This window comes from Vulpes lagopus, chromosome 10 (genome assembly GCF_018345385.1).
Source record: "Vulpes lagopus strain Blue_001 chromosome 10, ASM1834538v1, whole genome shotgun sequence".
NCBI classification, from domain to species: domain Eukaryota; kingdom Metazoa; phylum Chordata; class Mammalia; order Carnivora; family Canidae; genus Vulpes; species Vulpes lagopus.
The window spans coordinates 86,593,821-86,610,205 of NC_054833.1; the positions used below are offsets into that span (position 1 = coordinate 86,593,821).

At 54.9% G+C, this 16,385-nt stretch overlaps 1 protein-coding gene across 3 annotated transcripts; it reads left to right on the forward strand.

The window, feature by feature from the left end:
- The first annotated feature begins 1,385 nt into the window (after positions 1–1,385).
- Positions 1,386–15,444, forward strand: RNF207 (ring finger protein 207). 3 transcript variants are annotated; one of them, XM_041771323.1, is made up of 18 exons: positions 2,003–2,046; positions 2,127–3,260; positions 3,902–4,034; positions 5,097–5,241; positions 5,349–5,430; positions 5,505–5,580; positions 5,655–5,780; positions 6,215–6,261; positions 6,534–6,606; positions 6,695–6,763; positions 7,608–7,676; positions 7,797–7,894; positions 8,539–8,725; positions 8,880–9,065; positions 9,347–9,398; positions 9,710–9,827; positions 14,164–14,244; positions 15,120–15,444. In XM_041771323.1, exons 2-18 carry the CDS (start codon positions 3,070–3,072, stop codon positions 15,289–15,291), a joined length of 1,905 nt encoding a protein of 634 aa, XP_041627257.1. In that variant the 5' UTR covers positions 2,003–2,046; positions 2,127–3,069; the 3' UTR covers positions 15,292–15,444. The 3 variants fall into 3 exon arrangements, 2 of the variants coding, with proteins under 2 accessions (XP_041627258.1, XP_041627257.1); XM_041771324.1 differs by lacking the exon at positions 6,534–6,606 and having other exon boundaries at positions 1,386–3,260; positions 6,727–6,763; XR_005990283.1 differs by lacking the exons at positions 14,164–14,244; positions 15,120–15,444 and having other exon boundaries at positions 1,913–3,260; positions 9,347–9,563.
- Positions 15,445–16,385: the final 941 nt, after the last annotated feature.

Sequence of the window (16,385 nt, forward strand, 5' to 3'; positions counted from 1 at the left end):
TTCCAGCCCTAGAACTGTGAGAAATTTCTGCTGTTAAAGTCCCCCAGTCTGTGGCATTTTGTGACAGCAGCCTGAATGAACTAAGTCTCTTTACACCAATTTTCTTGGGAGAGTTGCCTCTGTGCACTGTCCTCCCTTTGTCTGTTGAACCTACACTGGTCAGGCCTTTGCCCCCAGCACTGGGAACAACTCTCATCAAGGTCTCTTGTGATGTCCACCAGTCTTAGACTGGGGTCGGGTTTCCATCCTCCTCTTCCTGCTTCCTTAGCAGCATCAGATACTGTAGATCACTCCCTCTTCCTTGCTGACCTTTCTTCCCTGGGACCCCAGGACCTGGGGCTCTCCTGGTTCTCCTCCCACCACACTGGCCACTCCTTCTCCATCCCCTTGCTGCTCCTTCCTCTTCCCTGGACTTGACGGGCTGAAGGGCACAGAGTTCCCCTCATCTTTATATGCACTTGATCTTTGGTATGACCCAAGATCATGCCTTTAAATACAATTTGCCATGCCTGTGTGTGCAGCCTCTACCCCTCCCTGGACTCCTGAGACATATGACCAGTGGCCTCCTAGATATCTCTAGTCTAGAATGTCAAGTAGGCCACCCTCACCCCCATGACCTCACTCCACCCCTTACTCTTCTTCCCACACTGAAACCCATGGCCCTCACCCTACCCCCTCCACCCTCAGCCCCACACCAATCCTGAGTCCCTGAGTCTCCACACAGGTGGGTCTACTTTGCTTTGTTCAACATTTATCCCAGGTTCTGGGACCTTGCATCCGTTGCTCCCTCTGCTATGAATTTTTCCTGGCTTTTCCTGTGTCTGATTTCTTCTTATCCTGCCAGGTCTCAGGCTCCATGCCACTCCCTGCCCATGATTACCTAGTGTGCCCTCAGCTCCACCTCTCCTGGCTGCCCTCCTTCACATCATCCTGATTATTTCCTTTGGAGCATTTAGCACAGTCTGTCATTATTGTATTTGTCTATTTGTACACTTGGTTAACCTTGGCCACTGTGTTGCCTCCCATGTGCATGGCCTATAGCTCTGCTGGTAACAGATGAAGACAAGAATGGATGTGTGAAATAAGCCCATGTATCAGGAACATCCATCTCCTACTGCTCCTCCAGAGGGAAACTACCTCATAATTCATTTATAAAGCCCCTTCCAGGGATCCCTGGGTGGTGCAGCGGTTTGGCGCCTGCCTTTGGCCCAGGGCGCGATCCTGGAGACCCGGGATCGAATCCCACGTCGGGCTCTCGGTGCATGGAGCCTGCTTCTCCCTCTGCCTGTGTCTCTGCCTCTCTCTCTCTCTGTGACTATCATTAAAAAAAAAAAAAAAAAGCCCCTTCCAGTTTTGTATACCAGCTCTCCCACTTACTTGGGTAATATTTTCTACTTTCTAAGGCTGTTGTCAGGATTAGATGAGTTAATACAAGTAAAAGAACTTTGAATAGTATCTTGGCCCAACATTAGCCATTGTTATGACAGTTACTGCTGCTTGGAGCACGAATGCAACCTGGGAACCCTTGAGAGAACAGGTAGTTTACATCTAGAATTTACTTTTCTTTCCCTGTCAAACTCCTACTCCTATTCATCCTTCAAAACCCAACTTGAATATTATCTCCTAGCTTTTTCATAAGACTTTATTGAGAACCTTCTGTGGGTCAGGCTCTCAGCTTGACTGATTTCAAGAGATGCAGAGACAGAGGCTGCTTTCCCAGAGCTCAGGTTTACACGTGCAGAGAAGGCAGATAATGACATAAGGATGGAAGGCACTCGGGAGAAAATCACTCTGGGATAAACAAGCACTAGCCAGGCCAAGAACAGCAGAGGGAGACCTGCCAGAAAAGACTCAGAACCTCCTCTCCCTCCCAAGCCCAGCCCCTTTTTAAAAAAGGTTTTATTTATTTATTCATGAGAGACAGGCAGAGACCTAGGCAGAGGGAGAAGCAGGCTCCCTGTGGGGAACCTAATGCCTGACTTGATCCCAGGACGCTGGGATCACGACTTGAGCTGAAGGCAGACACTCAACCTCTGAGCCTTCCAGGTGCCCCACGCCCAGCCTTTCTTTTTGGGAACTTGGATGGTAATGGGGGTTGGGGCTTTAATTATTTAGAAGCCTAGTAGGCGCGTTTCACTTCATTAAACTCAGGCGCAGCACCAAGAGGCCGGCCCTGACTCACCCAAGCTCTGGGGCTCTGAGAGGTCAGTGACTTGGCCTAGGGACCCCAACCAGCCAGGGGCTGGCCTGGGATTCCGCGCCTGCCCCCACACTCTCTCCAGCACCCGCTGTCTGCAGAGAGGCGGTCGCTGCTCCCTGGCGCCCGGATTGGCCGAGGGCTAAATGGGGACCCGCTGACCCACTCGCGTCCCAGCTCCAGTCCGCAGGGAGAGAGCCGGCCCAGCCAGGGTGCCTCCGCACCCCTGGAGAGCCCGGAGTCTGGGTCGTCGGGTCCCGCCCCGAGCGGCGCTCCTGCGGCTCCGGGGTCCCGGCTCCATCATCCGGGGCGGGGGCCAGTCCTAGCCTCGGACCCACGCCCCGTTCTTTCCAGCCCGGCCTTCGGCTCTGCGGCCGGATCCCTAGCTGGGCGCAGCGGCCGGCCTGGGAAGGGTGGGCAGGACACCATGCCCGGGCAATGCTGCGGCCCCGCACGGAAGGGGTGTCGCCTGCAGGTCACCCAGAGGACATCAGGACGGGAATTCCTGGGGTGGGAGTGAGGCGAGGAAGGCGAAGTGGAAATTGGAGAGGCTAGGCATTGGATAGACCGGGACGCATTGCCGGGTCCTGCGGCCCGACCTCCAGGACCACCGAGGGGGTGCGGAGAGGAGGGGAGCGCGCACAGGACCCCTCCACTCGCCCCCTGCCCCTTCTCCCTGCTCTGGACGCCCCAGACCCCAGCCCGGGCCTAGCTGCTTCCCGCTCCACGATCGCTGCGCGCCCCGTCGGATCCAGGTAGAGAAGAGGGAGCCGCGCGCAGGCGGAGGAGGACAGGGTGGCTGGGCGCTGGCGGGCTCCGCAGCCGGTCCCCGCACCGGGCACGTCCGCCGCCTTCCTGAGCTCTCCCAGAAGATGTCGGGCGCTATCTTCGCGCCCCTGGACGGCCTGGGTGCCCTGGACTCCGCGAGCGGCCACCCGCTGGTGTGCCCGCTGTGCCACGCACAGTTCGAGCGTCCGTGCCTGCTGGACTGCTTCCACGACTTTTGCGCCGGCTGCCTGCGCGGCCGCGCCACCGACGGTCGTCTCGCCTGCCCGCTGTGCCAGTGAGTGCCTCAAAGCCCCAACGGACACCCCACCCTACCCCGGGGAGATTGGCTCCGTGGGGCTGGGGAACAGGTGCAGGGCCGGCAAGGCTCTGACTCCCAGCTGCACCTGGCCCGCACCCCTCAGCACTAGAATGCACGGGCTCCCGCCCATTATACAGAGCAGGCTCACGGAGGTCCACAGTGACTGGCCAAAGGCCCTCCATAGAAAGCCAGGAGGCAAGAGGGAGGCTAGAACCCGGATCCTGTTGAGTCGCAATGCTGGTGCAGTACAGGATAGCATCACAGCAGTTATAACGCTCCCAGAAATTCACTTCGGGGATCCCCTGAGTCTTAGGTCAACATAAGCAGGTTATGTTGGCTCAAGTTACAAGTGGTGTCCTTACATTTGTGCAATGCAGTGAGGGGGTGCTGGTGTGGGGGGTTATCTTTGACATCCCAGGCTGCCAACCCCAAAGCCCCCAGGATTCACCCAGTACTGGGCAGAGGGAGGGACAGAGTCAGAGTGAGCAGTAGCTGAGCTATTTATAGCAGATGCCCCACCCTATTTTTAGTTCCAGCCTGGAATGTGTGTGGGGGGGGGATGTGATAGGGAGCCATTGGGAAGGGGCATCTGGATCTTGGCTGCAGCTTCTCCACAGACACCAGACGGCGGTGAAGGGCCCCAGCGGGCTCCCTCCGGTGGATCGGCTGCTGCAGTTCCTGGTGGCCAGCTCAGGGGATGGCACGGAGGTGGTGCACTGTGCCAACTGTGACCTGGAGTGCACTAAGCAGGCAGGGATGGCTGGGGGTGGGCTGGAACAAGGGGGCCAGGTTTGACAATCCTGATGCTCCCAGTGTGTGCCCAACATGTCCTTAGACGGTTGTCTGTCAGTGGATTCTCCAAAACCTAAAGCACCCTGCATCCCAAATGTGGGCCCCATTTTACAGGTGGGGTGACTGAGGTCCAGAATAAGTGACTTGAAACACTAGCCAGATAGTGGCAGAGTTTAAAGTCATTCGATTACTGGTCCCCAACCCAGGGTGGTATTGAGGCCTGGCACAGGGAGGGCAGTCCAGTGCTCTGGCTTGAGCCTGTCCTTGAGGGCCTCTGCTACCTGGGGAGCTATCCGCAGCTACCTGCAGCCCAAGGGAAAGGGAGGACAATGTGCTATTGGGAAGGGGTGTTCCTGCCTACCCCTTGAGTCTATAAAAGACCAAGGAGCAGAGGCCGGGCTTCCAGACTCTGCCTGTGGAAGCCAGATTGGGTATCCCAAGTCTCAGGGGGACAGTGCTGCAGGAGCAAATGCTCGGAGTGTGCTGGGCAAGTGCTGGGATGAGTGAGATCTAACAGGAGAGAAACAACCAGCAGGAGGTTAGGGGCTGAAGGTAGGAAGAATAGGGGAGGAAATGGCCTTGATTGCCAAAGTAAGGAATTGGGGTCTGTGCTCTCATAGCCACTGCTGGGGTCAAAGTCACAGCTGCGGTCCAAGACCTGGACTCCCCACCTGGCTCTGGCCTAGGGAAGGGAAACAATAGACCCTCATTCCCTTTTCTCTCCCAGCCATGTGTGACTCCATGTGGCCGGGGTGGCCACTTTCATCTGGCCACTATTGAGGGTGCCAAGGAGGGCTTGGAAAGCCTTCAAGCAAGAAAGTTTGTTGTAGGTGAACTGTTTCGGTCCCCACCCCTTCCCTGTCTCTTCTCATCTGTATACGGGGTATATTAGAGCGTGGGGATCGCAGGAGAGGGCCACCTGTAGCCGTGCCTGCCCCAGGCTGAGACTGCTTGGTGCGGGCTCAGGCTCCCCAGCAGCCCGAGGGCAGGCTGAGGCTGCGCTCGGTCCTCCGTCCTTAGGATGCGGAGACCACGTACTTCTGCAACACGTGTGGGCAGCCACTGTGCGCGCGCTGCCGCGAGGAGACGCACCAGGCACGCATGTTCGCGCGCCATGACATCGTGGCCCTGGGCCAGCGCAGCCGCGACGTGCTCCAGAAGTGCAGTGAGTGCGGCGTGCCCGGGGGGGGGGGGGGGGGGGGGGGGGGGGGTGCCTGCGGGGGCCTGACTGTGGCGGGCCTGCCGGAGCCCTCACTGGCGCTCCCGCCACAGCACTGCACGCGGAGCCCTACATCATGTTCTCCACTGACAAGAAGTCGCTGCTGTGCATCCGCTGCTTCCGGGACATGCAGGGGTGGGTAGAGGGCGCGGGAGGCAAGGGGGCTCTAGGGCGGCCGTGAGCTGGGCTCATGCGCGGGCTCCCCGCAGGGAGAGCCGGGCGCACTGCGTGGATCTCGAGTCAGCATATGTGCAGGGCTGCGAGCGGCTGGAGCAGGCGGTGCTGGTGAGCGCGGGGTACCCAGCGCGCCGGGGGCCCGGGATGTGCGCCCTGCCTGGCTGAGGTCGCCTTGTTGCCAGGCCGTGAAGGCCCTGCAGACCGCCACGCGGGAGGCCATCGCGCTGCTGCAGGCCATGGTAGAGGAGGTGCGTCGCAGTGCAGCGGAGGAGGAGGCCGCCATCCATGCCCTATTCGGCAGCATGCAGGTGAGGGTAGTGGGGACTGGACCCCATGGGCTGAGCATCCTCATCAGCCTGACCTGGTATCCACAACCCCCCCCCCCAACCCCCCCCAACCCCCCCCAACCCCCCCCCAACTTGGCCTTGTGGGGTTCACTGTGTAGCAGGGTAGCAGGCACAGAACTACTTCCAGGGGTTACTTGGGCACAGTGGCTAGATGAGTTCCACCCCCAAGTGGTGCTAGTGGGGAGGGGTGGGAGGCTTCCCCCAGGAGGTGACATTTCAGGTGAGGGCACCAGGGCTCTCAGGTGGTGGGATGCAGGAAGGGAAAGCTAGGAGGCCAGAGACGGCGGCGGCCAGAGACGGAGACACAGCCAGCCCAACCAGCTGTGCAGCTAGGACCCAGGAGTGCTGGGAGGCGGGGGGTGCATGCCCAGTCAGAAGCTGGCTGTCCCTCTCAGGACAAACTGGCAGAGAAGAAAATGCTGTTGCTGCAGGCTGTGCAGAGGTGAGTGGTGATGGGGTTTCCACCCCTGTGCCTTGGCTCTATACGCCTACCTCACTGCCTGGACCTGGGCAGACCCTGCCCCACCCTGGGGAGCGAGACCTCTGGGTGAGGAGGGCAGGGTGACTCAGGATGCAGGGAACTGGTGATGGAGAAGGATGGACAAAGGTGGTGGGGAGATGGAACTTCTGGCTTCTGAGGTCCCCACTTCGTGGGGGTGAGCAGCACTCCCCTGGGAGATGAGGCTGCCTGCCCCCCACTCCTCCCACCCCCAGCCAATATGAAGAGAAGGACAAGGCCTTCAAGGACCAGCTCTCCCACCTGGCCACTCTACTGCCCACACTGCAGGTAAGGGGAACCAGGGATACAGGGCTGGGCACCCCAGCTGGGAGGCCTCCCTACCCTGGCCAGGTACCGAGTGGTGTCCCTCCCACAGGTCCACCTGGTCATCTGCTCTTCCTTCCTCAGTTTGGCCAGTAAGGCTGAGTTCCTGGACCTGGGCTATGTGAGTCCCCCTAGCTCTTGAGGGGTCTCCCCCCTTCCCACCAGAAGCCCACCCTGCACACTCAAGACTGCCACCTCAGGGCTTGGCAGCCTGCCACTTGGCTGGACCAGGGCTCTCTGCACTTACCTTCCCCTCCTCCATGCCATCATCTGCAAACCATTTGGGGGGCAGCTGTGTCCCTTTTAAAAGGACAGCAAAGGGCAGCCCCGGTGGCACAGCGGTTTAGCGCCGCCTGTAGCCCAGGGCGTGATCCTGGAGACCGTGGATCGAGTCCCACATCAGGCTCTCTGTATGGTGCCTGCTCCTCCCTCTGCCTGTGTCTCTGCCTCTCTCTCTCTCTGTCTCTATGAATAAATAAAATCTTTAAAAAATAAAAATAAATAAAATAAATAAAAGGACAGTGAAGGGCAGCCCCGGTGGCACAGCGGTTTAGCGCCGCCTGCAGCCCGGGGTGTGATCCTGGAGACCCGGGATCGGGTCCCATGTTGGGCTCCCTGCATGGAGCCTGCTTCTCCCTCTGCCTGTGTCTCTGCCCCTCCCCCCACTAAATAAATAAATAAATCTTAAAATAAATAAAATAAAATAACAGCAAAGCCTGAAAGGAGCATGAGCTTCTACTCCCCCAAAGTGTGGAGCATCTACTGGAGTCCAGCCACCCCCAACTTTCCTCTGGGGTTTGGGGCTGGGGTGCTGTGGGGTTCTGGGATGGTCCCAGGGAAGGGCTGGAGCCCCCAGTGCACAGCAGGTAAAGTGCCAAAGACAGCCTTGCCCTCAGGGCCCTGGGCCTCACTGTTGCCCCCCACCCCCCACTCCTACTGGCCTGAGCATCCTCCTCCTGCTGCAGGAGCTGATGGAGAGGCTGCAGGGCATTGTCACCCGTCCCCAGCGCCTCCGGCCAGCACAGAATAGCAAGGTACAGGGGCAGTGCAAGGGGTGGGCTTGAGGGGTAAGTGGGCTTGAGAGGTGGGTGGGCTTGAGGGGTGGGTGGGCGGCAGCCAAAACAGCCACCTCACCACCTGCTCCTGTCGCCCAGATCACCAGTGACCACCGCGCTGAGTTTGCACACTGCCTGGAGCCACTGCTGCTGCTGGGGCCTCACCAGGTGACAGGTGCTGGGAGCAGCACCAACATGTGAGCAGCTGGGGTGCCCTCCCTGCCATAAGAATGAGGTGTGGGGGTGGCACCAGGTACCCCTCGCAGCAGGGACAGGCTGCTTGCCGCCCTGCCCAGAGACTGGAAGTCCCTTTGGGACCTGATACAGAGCCTGGTTAGGAGAGGATGCGAAGGACTTGGGTGCTGTGCCCAGTGGCCACTGCAGTCTCCACCACCAGGCTGCAGCATGTAGAGACTGAAAGGAAGGGGTGGCTTGGGATAAGGCATAATCTGGGCCCCAGTCTGGAGAGCCAGAGACACCGGAGGACTTCAGAGAAATGCCTGAGCTGGATGTATGTGCCAGGGACCCCAGGGCCCCAGTCAAGGGAGACAGGGCGTCAGGCCAAATGTCCAAAGTCCCACGTGTGAGTTTACTCTCCAGCCAGGACTCTTGTCCGTACACTGACATGTCCCTGGGGAGTTTTTATTTTTTTATTTTTTTATTTTTTTTTCCTGGGGAGTTTTTAAAATACCACGCTGACATCCTTGGTCTCGGTGGGCCTTGCAGAGAGGCATCTTTAGAGCTCCTGGGTGGTTGTGGTGTGCAGTCCAGGGGAAAGAGGCTGAGAGCCTGGAGGAGACCCCCCACACACACACCTCATTCACAGTAGCTCTCTCCTCAGGCTAGCAGCAGGCTCAGGCTCCAAGGTGTTGATGGTGCCCAGCCGCCCTTCTCCAGTGGGAAAGACATCGGGGTCACTGGTCCAAAAGCCCACACTGCACCGGTCCATCAGCACCAAGGTGCTGCTGGCAGAGGGGGAGGACACAGCGTTCACAGAGCACTGCCGCCACTATGAGGGCTCCTACCGGGTGAGTGGGGCCAAAGACCTGCAGGCTGGGAAAGGCCCTGCCCCCCTCTTCCTCTCACCAAAGTGCAGTGGCCGAATCTTTCCTGGCCACTTGGCCCCCATGGTGAACACAGCCTTGCAGGAACCACAGGCGCTCACTAGGTCTCTGTGCACAGCGCCTGCAGGCAGAGATACAGAACCTGAAGGACCAGGTACAAGAGTTGCACCGGGGCCTCACCAAGCACCACTCACTCATCAAGGCCGAGATCATGGGAGACATCCTGCACAGGTCCCTGCAGGTGGATGCACAGATTGCCTCGGAGTACGCGGCCCTGGAGGGGATGAGAGCAGTCTTTCAGGAGGTAAGCCCCTCTCCCCAGGCACCGAACACCACTGCAGCCCTGCCTGTCCACTTATACATGGGCTACCCGCAGACAGGAAAGGGGTAGAGGAAGAGGACCGTCGCCTGGTCCACCAGAAGACACTGGTGTGGCAGGCTCTGGATCCTGGGTCTCTGCTTCCTAGAACCGGGTGAACTAGCTCAGGGTGCCCTATGGCCCTGAGACGCTAGAGGACAGAAATGCCACCAATGGAAATTCCAACTCATGGCCATCTGTAACATTCAACTCACTTTCTCTTTCAGATTTGGGAGGAATCCTACCAGCGGGTGGCTAATGAGCAGGAGATTTACGAAGGTCCTAGGAAACCGCTCCTGGGTGCACCCCTGTCCTGGAGCTAACCCACAAGCTGGCGGGGCAGGAAGTCAGTTACCTACTAACCAGATACAAGCTCCCGTGCTCTTCCCCATAGTCTTTGACTTTGCCCCACAATTACTAATGCCCCAAAATGATGCACATGAGGTAAGCAGGATGCCTTCTCAAGTCTTAGGTTGCTCTTTAAGAGGCAATTGCTGAAGTAGTTGGGATATTTCAGTGGTGCCCAGCTTGACAGTAAAAACCTGAAGCCAGTAAGATAAGACCAAATGCTCTGGCCTTGGCCCCCACAGCCCAGCTCCATGACCTTCTCCAGCTGAAGCAAGAGAATGCATATCTGACCACCTTCACCAAGCAGATCACACCCTACGTCCGCTCCATTGCCAAGGTGAAGGAGAGGCTGGAGCCAAGGTGAGACCAGGGGGTGTATGCAGGGGACCTAAGACACTTCAGAATGTGTGTGGGAAAGGAGCCACACATCCAGAAGAGCTCTTTTCAGGACGTCCGTGGGTCAGGTGATGAGGATTTACTCAGGGCATCCGGGCAGATCAGGTTCTAGACATCTCCAAAAACACAGAATAAGTGGGCTGCCTGGGTTTCTGCTTCTAGGCACAAAATCGCCCACCATTAGCCCTAAGGTATAGGTCAAAGCAAAAGATAGTTCTCTGGGGTGTAATAAGGGCCCTCAGAAGATCTGGGCAGCAGGACAAAAGAGAGAGCAGAGGTTCCTCACTACATGGTTAAGCCAAGTCTAGACAAGGCTAGGCTCTTAGCACTGTACTTGGGCATCAGAAAGTGTTACAGTGGCAGAGGGATGTTGGTGGCAGGTTCTCAGCGTGCCTGTCTTTTGAGTCACCTGGCTCCAGGGTGGGTTGGTTGCCCTGTTGGTCGGGGGACAGCCCTCAGCCTGAGCTCTTCTTCTGCCACCCTTTTGGGGACTCCCATTTGCCTCGCTCCTGCCTGCAACCTGTTTCCTGTAACCCACATTTCCTCTTTCATGGCTTGGTGTAGTCCATCACCCCCACCATAGCTCTTTGAACTAGGGGCCACAGGAGGTCCATTATTTTGGACAGCACCAGTCTGAAACGTCTTTATTCTGCCTTCACACTTGACTGATAGTTTTGCTGGGTATCGGATTCTAGATTGAAATTCTAGATTGGAAATTACTTTTTTTTGACAGCATGGCTGTATTATTTTCTGGCCTCCTAGGCTGCCTTTGAGAAGTATGAAAGTGTTCTGATTCCTCATCCTTGTGACAAGACCTAGTTATTCTTTCTAGAAGCTTGTGGAATTTCCTCTCTCCCAGGGTTCTTTTTTTTTTTTTTTTAAGATTTTATTTATTTATTAATGAGAAACACACACAAAGAGAGAGAGAGAGGCAGGCAGAGACATAGGCAGAGGGAGAAGCAAGCTCCATGCAGGGAGCCTGACGTGGGACTCGATCCGGGGACCATGGGATCACCCCCTGAGCCGAAGGCAGATGCTCAACCGCTGAGCCACCCAGGAGTCCCTGCTCCCAGGGTTCTGAAACTTCCCACTGGTGAGGGTCTACTTCCATCCACTAGACAGGACTGGACTGGTGGGTCCTTTTAGTTTGGAAGTTCATGTCCTTTAGTTTTGACACATGTCTTTTTGAACCAGTGAGTTGATTTCACTTTTGCTTTTTCTGGAATGCCCATGAATGGAGATTGGCTTTTCTGGGTTGGCCCTCTGATTTACCTTCCAGTGTTTTCTCCTCTTTCTCTCTGCTGTACTTTCTGTGAGATGTCCTTTTTCTTCCAACCCTTCTACTGGGTTATTTTTTTTTTTTTTTACTGAGTTAATTTTTGAAGAACGTTTCCAAGAGCTGTTTTTAAATTTTCATTGCTTTCCATTTCCAAGGGCTCCTGTTTTCTTTTTTTTTTTTTTTAAGATTTTATTTATTAGGCAGCCCGGGGGGCTCAGTGGCTTAGCTGAAGAAGTGAGTGCCTGCATCTCTGCCTCTCTGTGTCTCTCATGAATAAATAAATAAAATTTTTAAAAGATTTTATTTATTTATTAATGAGAAGCACACACAGAGAAAGAGAGGCAGAGACATGGGCAGAGGGAGAAGCAGGCTCCATGCAGGGAGCCCAATGTGGGACTCGATCCCAGGATTCCAGGATCATACCCTGTGCCAAAGGGAGGGGTTCAACCACTGAGCTACCCAGGCATCTCAAGAGCTCGTTTTCTACCTTGGACTTTTTTCATAGCCTTCTGCTGTTCATGGCCATGGTTACCCCTCAGAGGCTAATATGTGTGTGTTGTTTCTTTCTCCCTTGTCAGCTTCTTCCAAGTTGTTGTTTGGTTTTCTATCTTCCACGCTAAAGGCTTTTCTCAGGTCTTTGATTAGGAGCAGGGGTGGAGGAGGGCAGGAGCAGACTGATGCTCAAAGCACATCAGTGGTGCTTCAATGCAGGGGATTGGGGTGGGCAGGGCTTTCTTGTGTTTCCCTAGTCTCCTTCCTGAAGGCCACGGTGGGGAGCATTTGCAGGCACACCTGTTTTTCTGCAGTTCTCACCCGTGTGTGGCACCCCCCAGAGGCTAACCCTTTGTGGGCTGCAGGGTAGGGGAGCGGCAGTTGCTCCAAGGTAGGGGTCTTGACTGTCACCCCACCCCCAACTTGTATCCTGTCCTCCCTGTTGCAGAGGCGAGGGGGCTGCCAGCTGCTGGGCCCCCTAGGATTCGGTAGTGTGAACCAAGTTGGGCCTCGGCTGGTCCCGATGTCCATTCTGAACTCAGCTTTCTCATGTCTACTGAGGTAGTTAACCGCTGTCCGCGTGCCCTCCAGCTTCCAAAATTTTGGTGTTTTTTCCTTTTCTGTTTTCAATCTGGAGAGGTTTCTTCCCATTGTTTTGGCCTCTTTACTAGAATTTTAGTGAGTTTGAGGAAGAAGGGAGATTAAAGTGTGTGCAATTACACGTTCGTCCAGAACTGCTGAGCCACCCTTCAAGTGACCCTCCTGGCACACGTGCAGAGAGGTTAGACTCGGCATAGCTCCTGCACTGTTGTGATGCAATCCTGGTCTATCCAGGCCTAGTTGCAATGTTGTCTCCTCACCTGGCATTCAAAATCGTCACCTGGCATTCATGCTCCACATACTATGCAATTCCATTTATAAAACCTCAAAACTGGATAGAACAAGTGATTGTCCCCAGGGGCCTCTGGGTGGAGGTGACATTCTGCGTGCTGCCTACTCAGCTTGTTCAGGCTGTGCACATGTACCAAGCCTCATTCTTAGTTTGTGCACATTTTCTTCTGGTGCTCTGCTTCGGTGAGAAGCTACTTCACATAACATGCTCCTGCCCACCTGTCTCGGGGGGGGGGGGGGGGGGGGACATGGCGCCTGTGGTCAGTGTTGGCAACGGGAAAGCTCAGGCTACAGCCCCGCTCCTGGAGGTTTGGAGGGTGGTGGGAGACTGCCTGTGTCCCTTCCCAGGACACCAGGTGTCTGGCATTGTTGCCTCTCCTTTCTCCTCTTCCATCTCTTCCCCAAGCCTGCTCCCACAGTGCTGTCGTCAGCAACGCTGGCTGTAACTTGGTCTTTCAGCAGTGCCTCTGAGCAGGGTCCGGCTGCTGACCTCACCATGCTCCTCTCTTGCTTCCGAGGCAGCCCATGCTTGTTTCCCTCCTGCCACTCAGGCTGTCCCTTCTTAGACTGCCTGGCTGCTCTGCCATCTCTGCTCGGTGCCCAAGTACCAGCTTTCCCCAGGGCCCAGTCCTAGGGCCTCTGCTCATCCCACACCCTATGCTTAAGGGACTTCATCCAGAGGCACCTGGGTGGCTCAGTGGTTGAGCATCTGCCTTTGGCTCGGGTCCTGATCCCCGAGTCCTGTATGAGGCTCCCCACAGGGAGCCTGCTTCTCCCTCTGCCTGTGTCTCTGCTTCTGTGCCTTTCATGAATAAATTTAAAAATCTTAAAAAAGCAAAACCAATACAAAATAGAAGTCTCCCAACTTTAAAATCCCACTGTGACAATCTCAAAGCCCTCCCCAGCACAGGCCCTCCTGAGCTCCAGGCTCCTAGCTGCCCCTTCCTGGGGGTCTCCACTTGGGACACATCATAGGTACCTCAGATCCCCCAATGGCATCACATCACCCATTGCAGATGGCCAAGTGAGAAGACCAAGGGTCTTCTGATTCCTTTCCTCACTCTGTTTCAAACCAACCCCCGGGGTCCTGCTGACACAACAGTCTCAGCCCAGTGTTGTCCCCATGGCAGCCCCAGGCCAGGCCATCAGCACTGACCTTCTTTCGCCCCTCTAGGGTGTTCCATGGCCAGCAATCTTCTTAAAGCCTAAAATTCCCATTACTCTAGGTCCTGACAGCCCTTCTGGGACCCTCCTTGTCCACCTTCAACCAGCCCCTCACCACCCCAGTCATAATGGTCTTCCAATTCCCCAGAAGTCAGACCAGTTCCCCCTTCCTAGCCTCTGCCTGGAATGTTCTTGCTTCAGACTGTCCCAGGGATCCTTGTCACACGTCTCCACTCCTGCCATTTCCTGCTGCCTGGCCCTGTAATTTCTTCCCAACCTCAGCATGTCTTCCTGACCACAACATAGCTGTCATGAGAGCAGTGCCGGTTCTCAGTCAATATCTAAGGATCCAAACCCTAGGTAGGCCCTGGATGGTCTCTTTCAGTTTGGTCCTGTCTAAAGAGGGAGCTAAAGGACAGGCAGTGGCCCGCTCTGCTGCCTTCAAGCCTCCTGAGAACTGTTCCTTTCACACAGGTTTCAGGTGCCAGCGGACGAGCAGTTAGGGTACCTACAAAACATGCATGATGACAGCACCAACGGTGAGACTCAGGCCAGGTAAGGCAAGTCTCTCCAGTCCAAGTGGTAAGTGATTCAATCTCAGGGACAAACATGGGGCACAGAGACAGGCCCCAGGTTTTCCCATTTGGCCCAGGCTTGACGATGACCAGCTCTACGGCCTTGGCTGGGTCTGTTTGTCAAAAACAGGGCCAGAGAGGTTCCCAACCTGGACAGTGTATTCAGAGATGACAGATGTGACCTGCATTCTAGAATTATAAATGGCCCTGGCTGCTGCCTGCAGCACACACAACACTGAGGGCTGCAAGCACAGCAGACTGGCCTCACATGCACTTACACGAAGTGACTCAGATTCACTTAGATGAGAAAAAGTGACTGAGGCTCATCTCTCGATGTGAGAGCATCACTATTCACTGGAGACACGGTGTTTGCCAAAATACTTGCCAGAGGGAAAAAATAATGTGCAGGGAACAGATACATCGCTGTCATAGGCTGCTCTCTTAGTATTTTGCTCTCAGTGAAGTGTGCTCATCACAGGGGAGAACAGGACTGCAGAAAATCAGAGCTGGCAGGTCCTGGAGGGCCTGGAGCAGTCTGCTGCTCTAGAGTGGCTGGTGACAGAACTGAAATTAGTCTCACTCTCCCTGCCACCACATTCTGCTCGGATGCTCCAGGGCTGTCAGTTCAAACCTGTTGTCACCACAAGGCACTGAGAAGGCCTGAACTGCTTGCTGATATTTTGGTAACTAAAAATCATTAGAAATGAGAGGAGAATCCTTTAGGAGATGATAAGGTTCTGGTTCACCCACTGGTGCCTTCCAGAAAGGCTTAGCATTCCACAAACCTCAGCCTCAGTGGATGTCAGCACTGGCATAGGGGGGTGGTGAGCAGAACTCATGTCAAGTATTCTTTAGGAATGACCTGGTGAGTGTCACAGAGAAGAGAGAGAAAATACCAGAACCCAGAGGGAACAGCAGGACTCTGAACAGCCTCACAGAAGAGCCTCCACTCAAGAATAAAGATCCTCATAGACCCAGGCAGAAAAACGGGGGTGATGTCCCCACACGGAGAGAGCACCCGACTTAGCAAATGGGACTGGTCCTGAGGGTTGGGCATTTTACAGCATGCACATCAAGACTGGAATGTTTTAAAAAAAAAAAAAAAAAAGAAAGACTGGAATGTTTAAGAAAAGGTTGTTCCCATCATGAAATAAAGGGTAATCACTAATCAGCAGAAAAATCCAGAGTCTGATGGGTCCTAATTTCAGATTCTTTGGCTAAGTGAGCTAAGCTTCACTCTTCCCTGCGTTCACATTGCACAAAGCTTTGGTCCTCATCGTGGACACTGGGGACGACCAGTCCACGTGGAAATGTGAAAAAAGTGAACATCCAGTGCAAGTCCTTCGCCACTCTGGCACCTCTGTAACGTCTGTGTGCAGGTGCACCTGTCTAAACTTTAGATAACAAGACTACAATACTCTGTGGCACCTGCTCCACCTCAAATGAATTCAGGGTGTCCTGAACCATGGCCCTGCTGGCAAGTTCTACCCAGTAATCTAAGCACTGACTCAGCAAAAATGAAAAATCATTGCTCCAGTTTTCTCCTTTCAGGCAAGTACTGAGTTCACCAAGTGAAGGAGAAGAGGCTGGCGGCATGTGTGGCAGGAGATGGTCACGATAACTTCTCCACAACTTTTGTCTGCTTTTCCAGACGACTGTCACTCTCTTGTGTTCACCTTCTATTGATAGTAAAGGACAATCCAGAAGTGACTTTCCCACTCCTGCACAGTGCTGCTTCTATCAGGTGCAACTTCAGAAATGCTTAAAAAGGAAAATTAACCCAGATGACCTAAAATTTAAAGTTTTGGAGGTAAAATGCCCACACAGTCACATTTTAAGCAGATATCCAGCTTGATTCGGTAGTTCCAACAGTGAATGGCTTCCATATGCCAGGTCGGCCCACAATGAATACATGAAAACATCACATCAATACCCAACACCTCTGCACCTGCTGTTCTGGAGCATTGGCGTTCTCATTCAAGAGCATCACAAACCCACAGGAGCCTAAAGGGCAGAAAGAACCTGTCTAAGGAACTGGTTAGAGATTAGAATTCAGAATTGAGTTGAGTGGGCCAAAATACATACACCAAAATACATCTGGTTTTGTGCTGTAGGTACCAG

Bases quoted from the DNA above. Each gene is read 5' to 3' on its own strand.
- RNF207 (XM_041771323.1), top strand. From the start codon at position 3,070: ATGTCGGGCGCTATCTTCGCGCCCCTGGACGGCCTGGGTGCCCTGGAC. The intron at 5,781-6,214 runs GTGAGGGTAGTG...TGTCCCTCTCAG, and splicing joins CCCTATTCGGCAGCATGCAG to GACAAACTGGCAGAGAAGAA. The intron at 9,399-9,709 runs GTCCTAGGAAAC...TGGCCCCCACAG, and splicing joins TGAGCAGGAGATTTACGAAG to CCCAGCTCCATGACCTTCTC.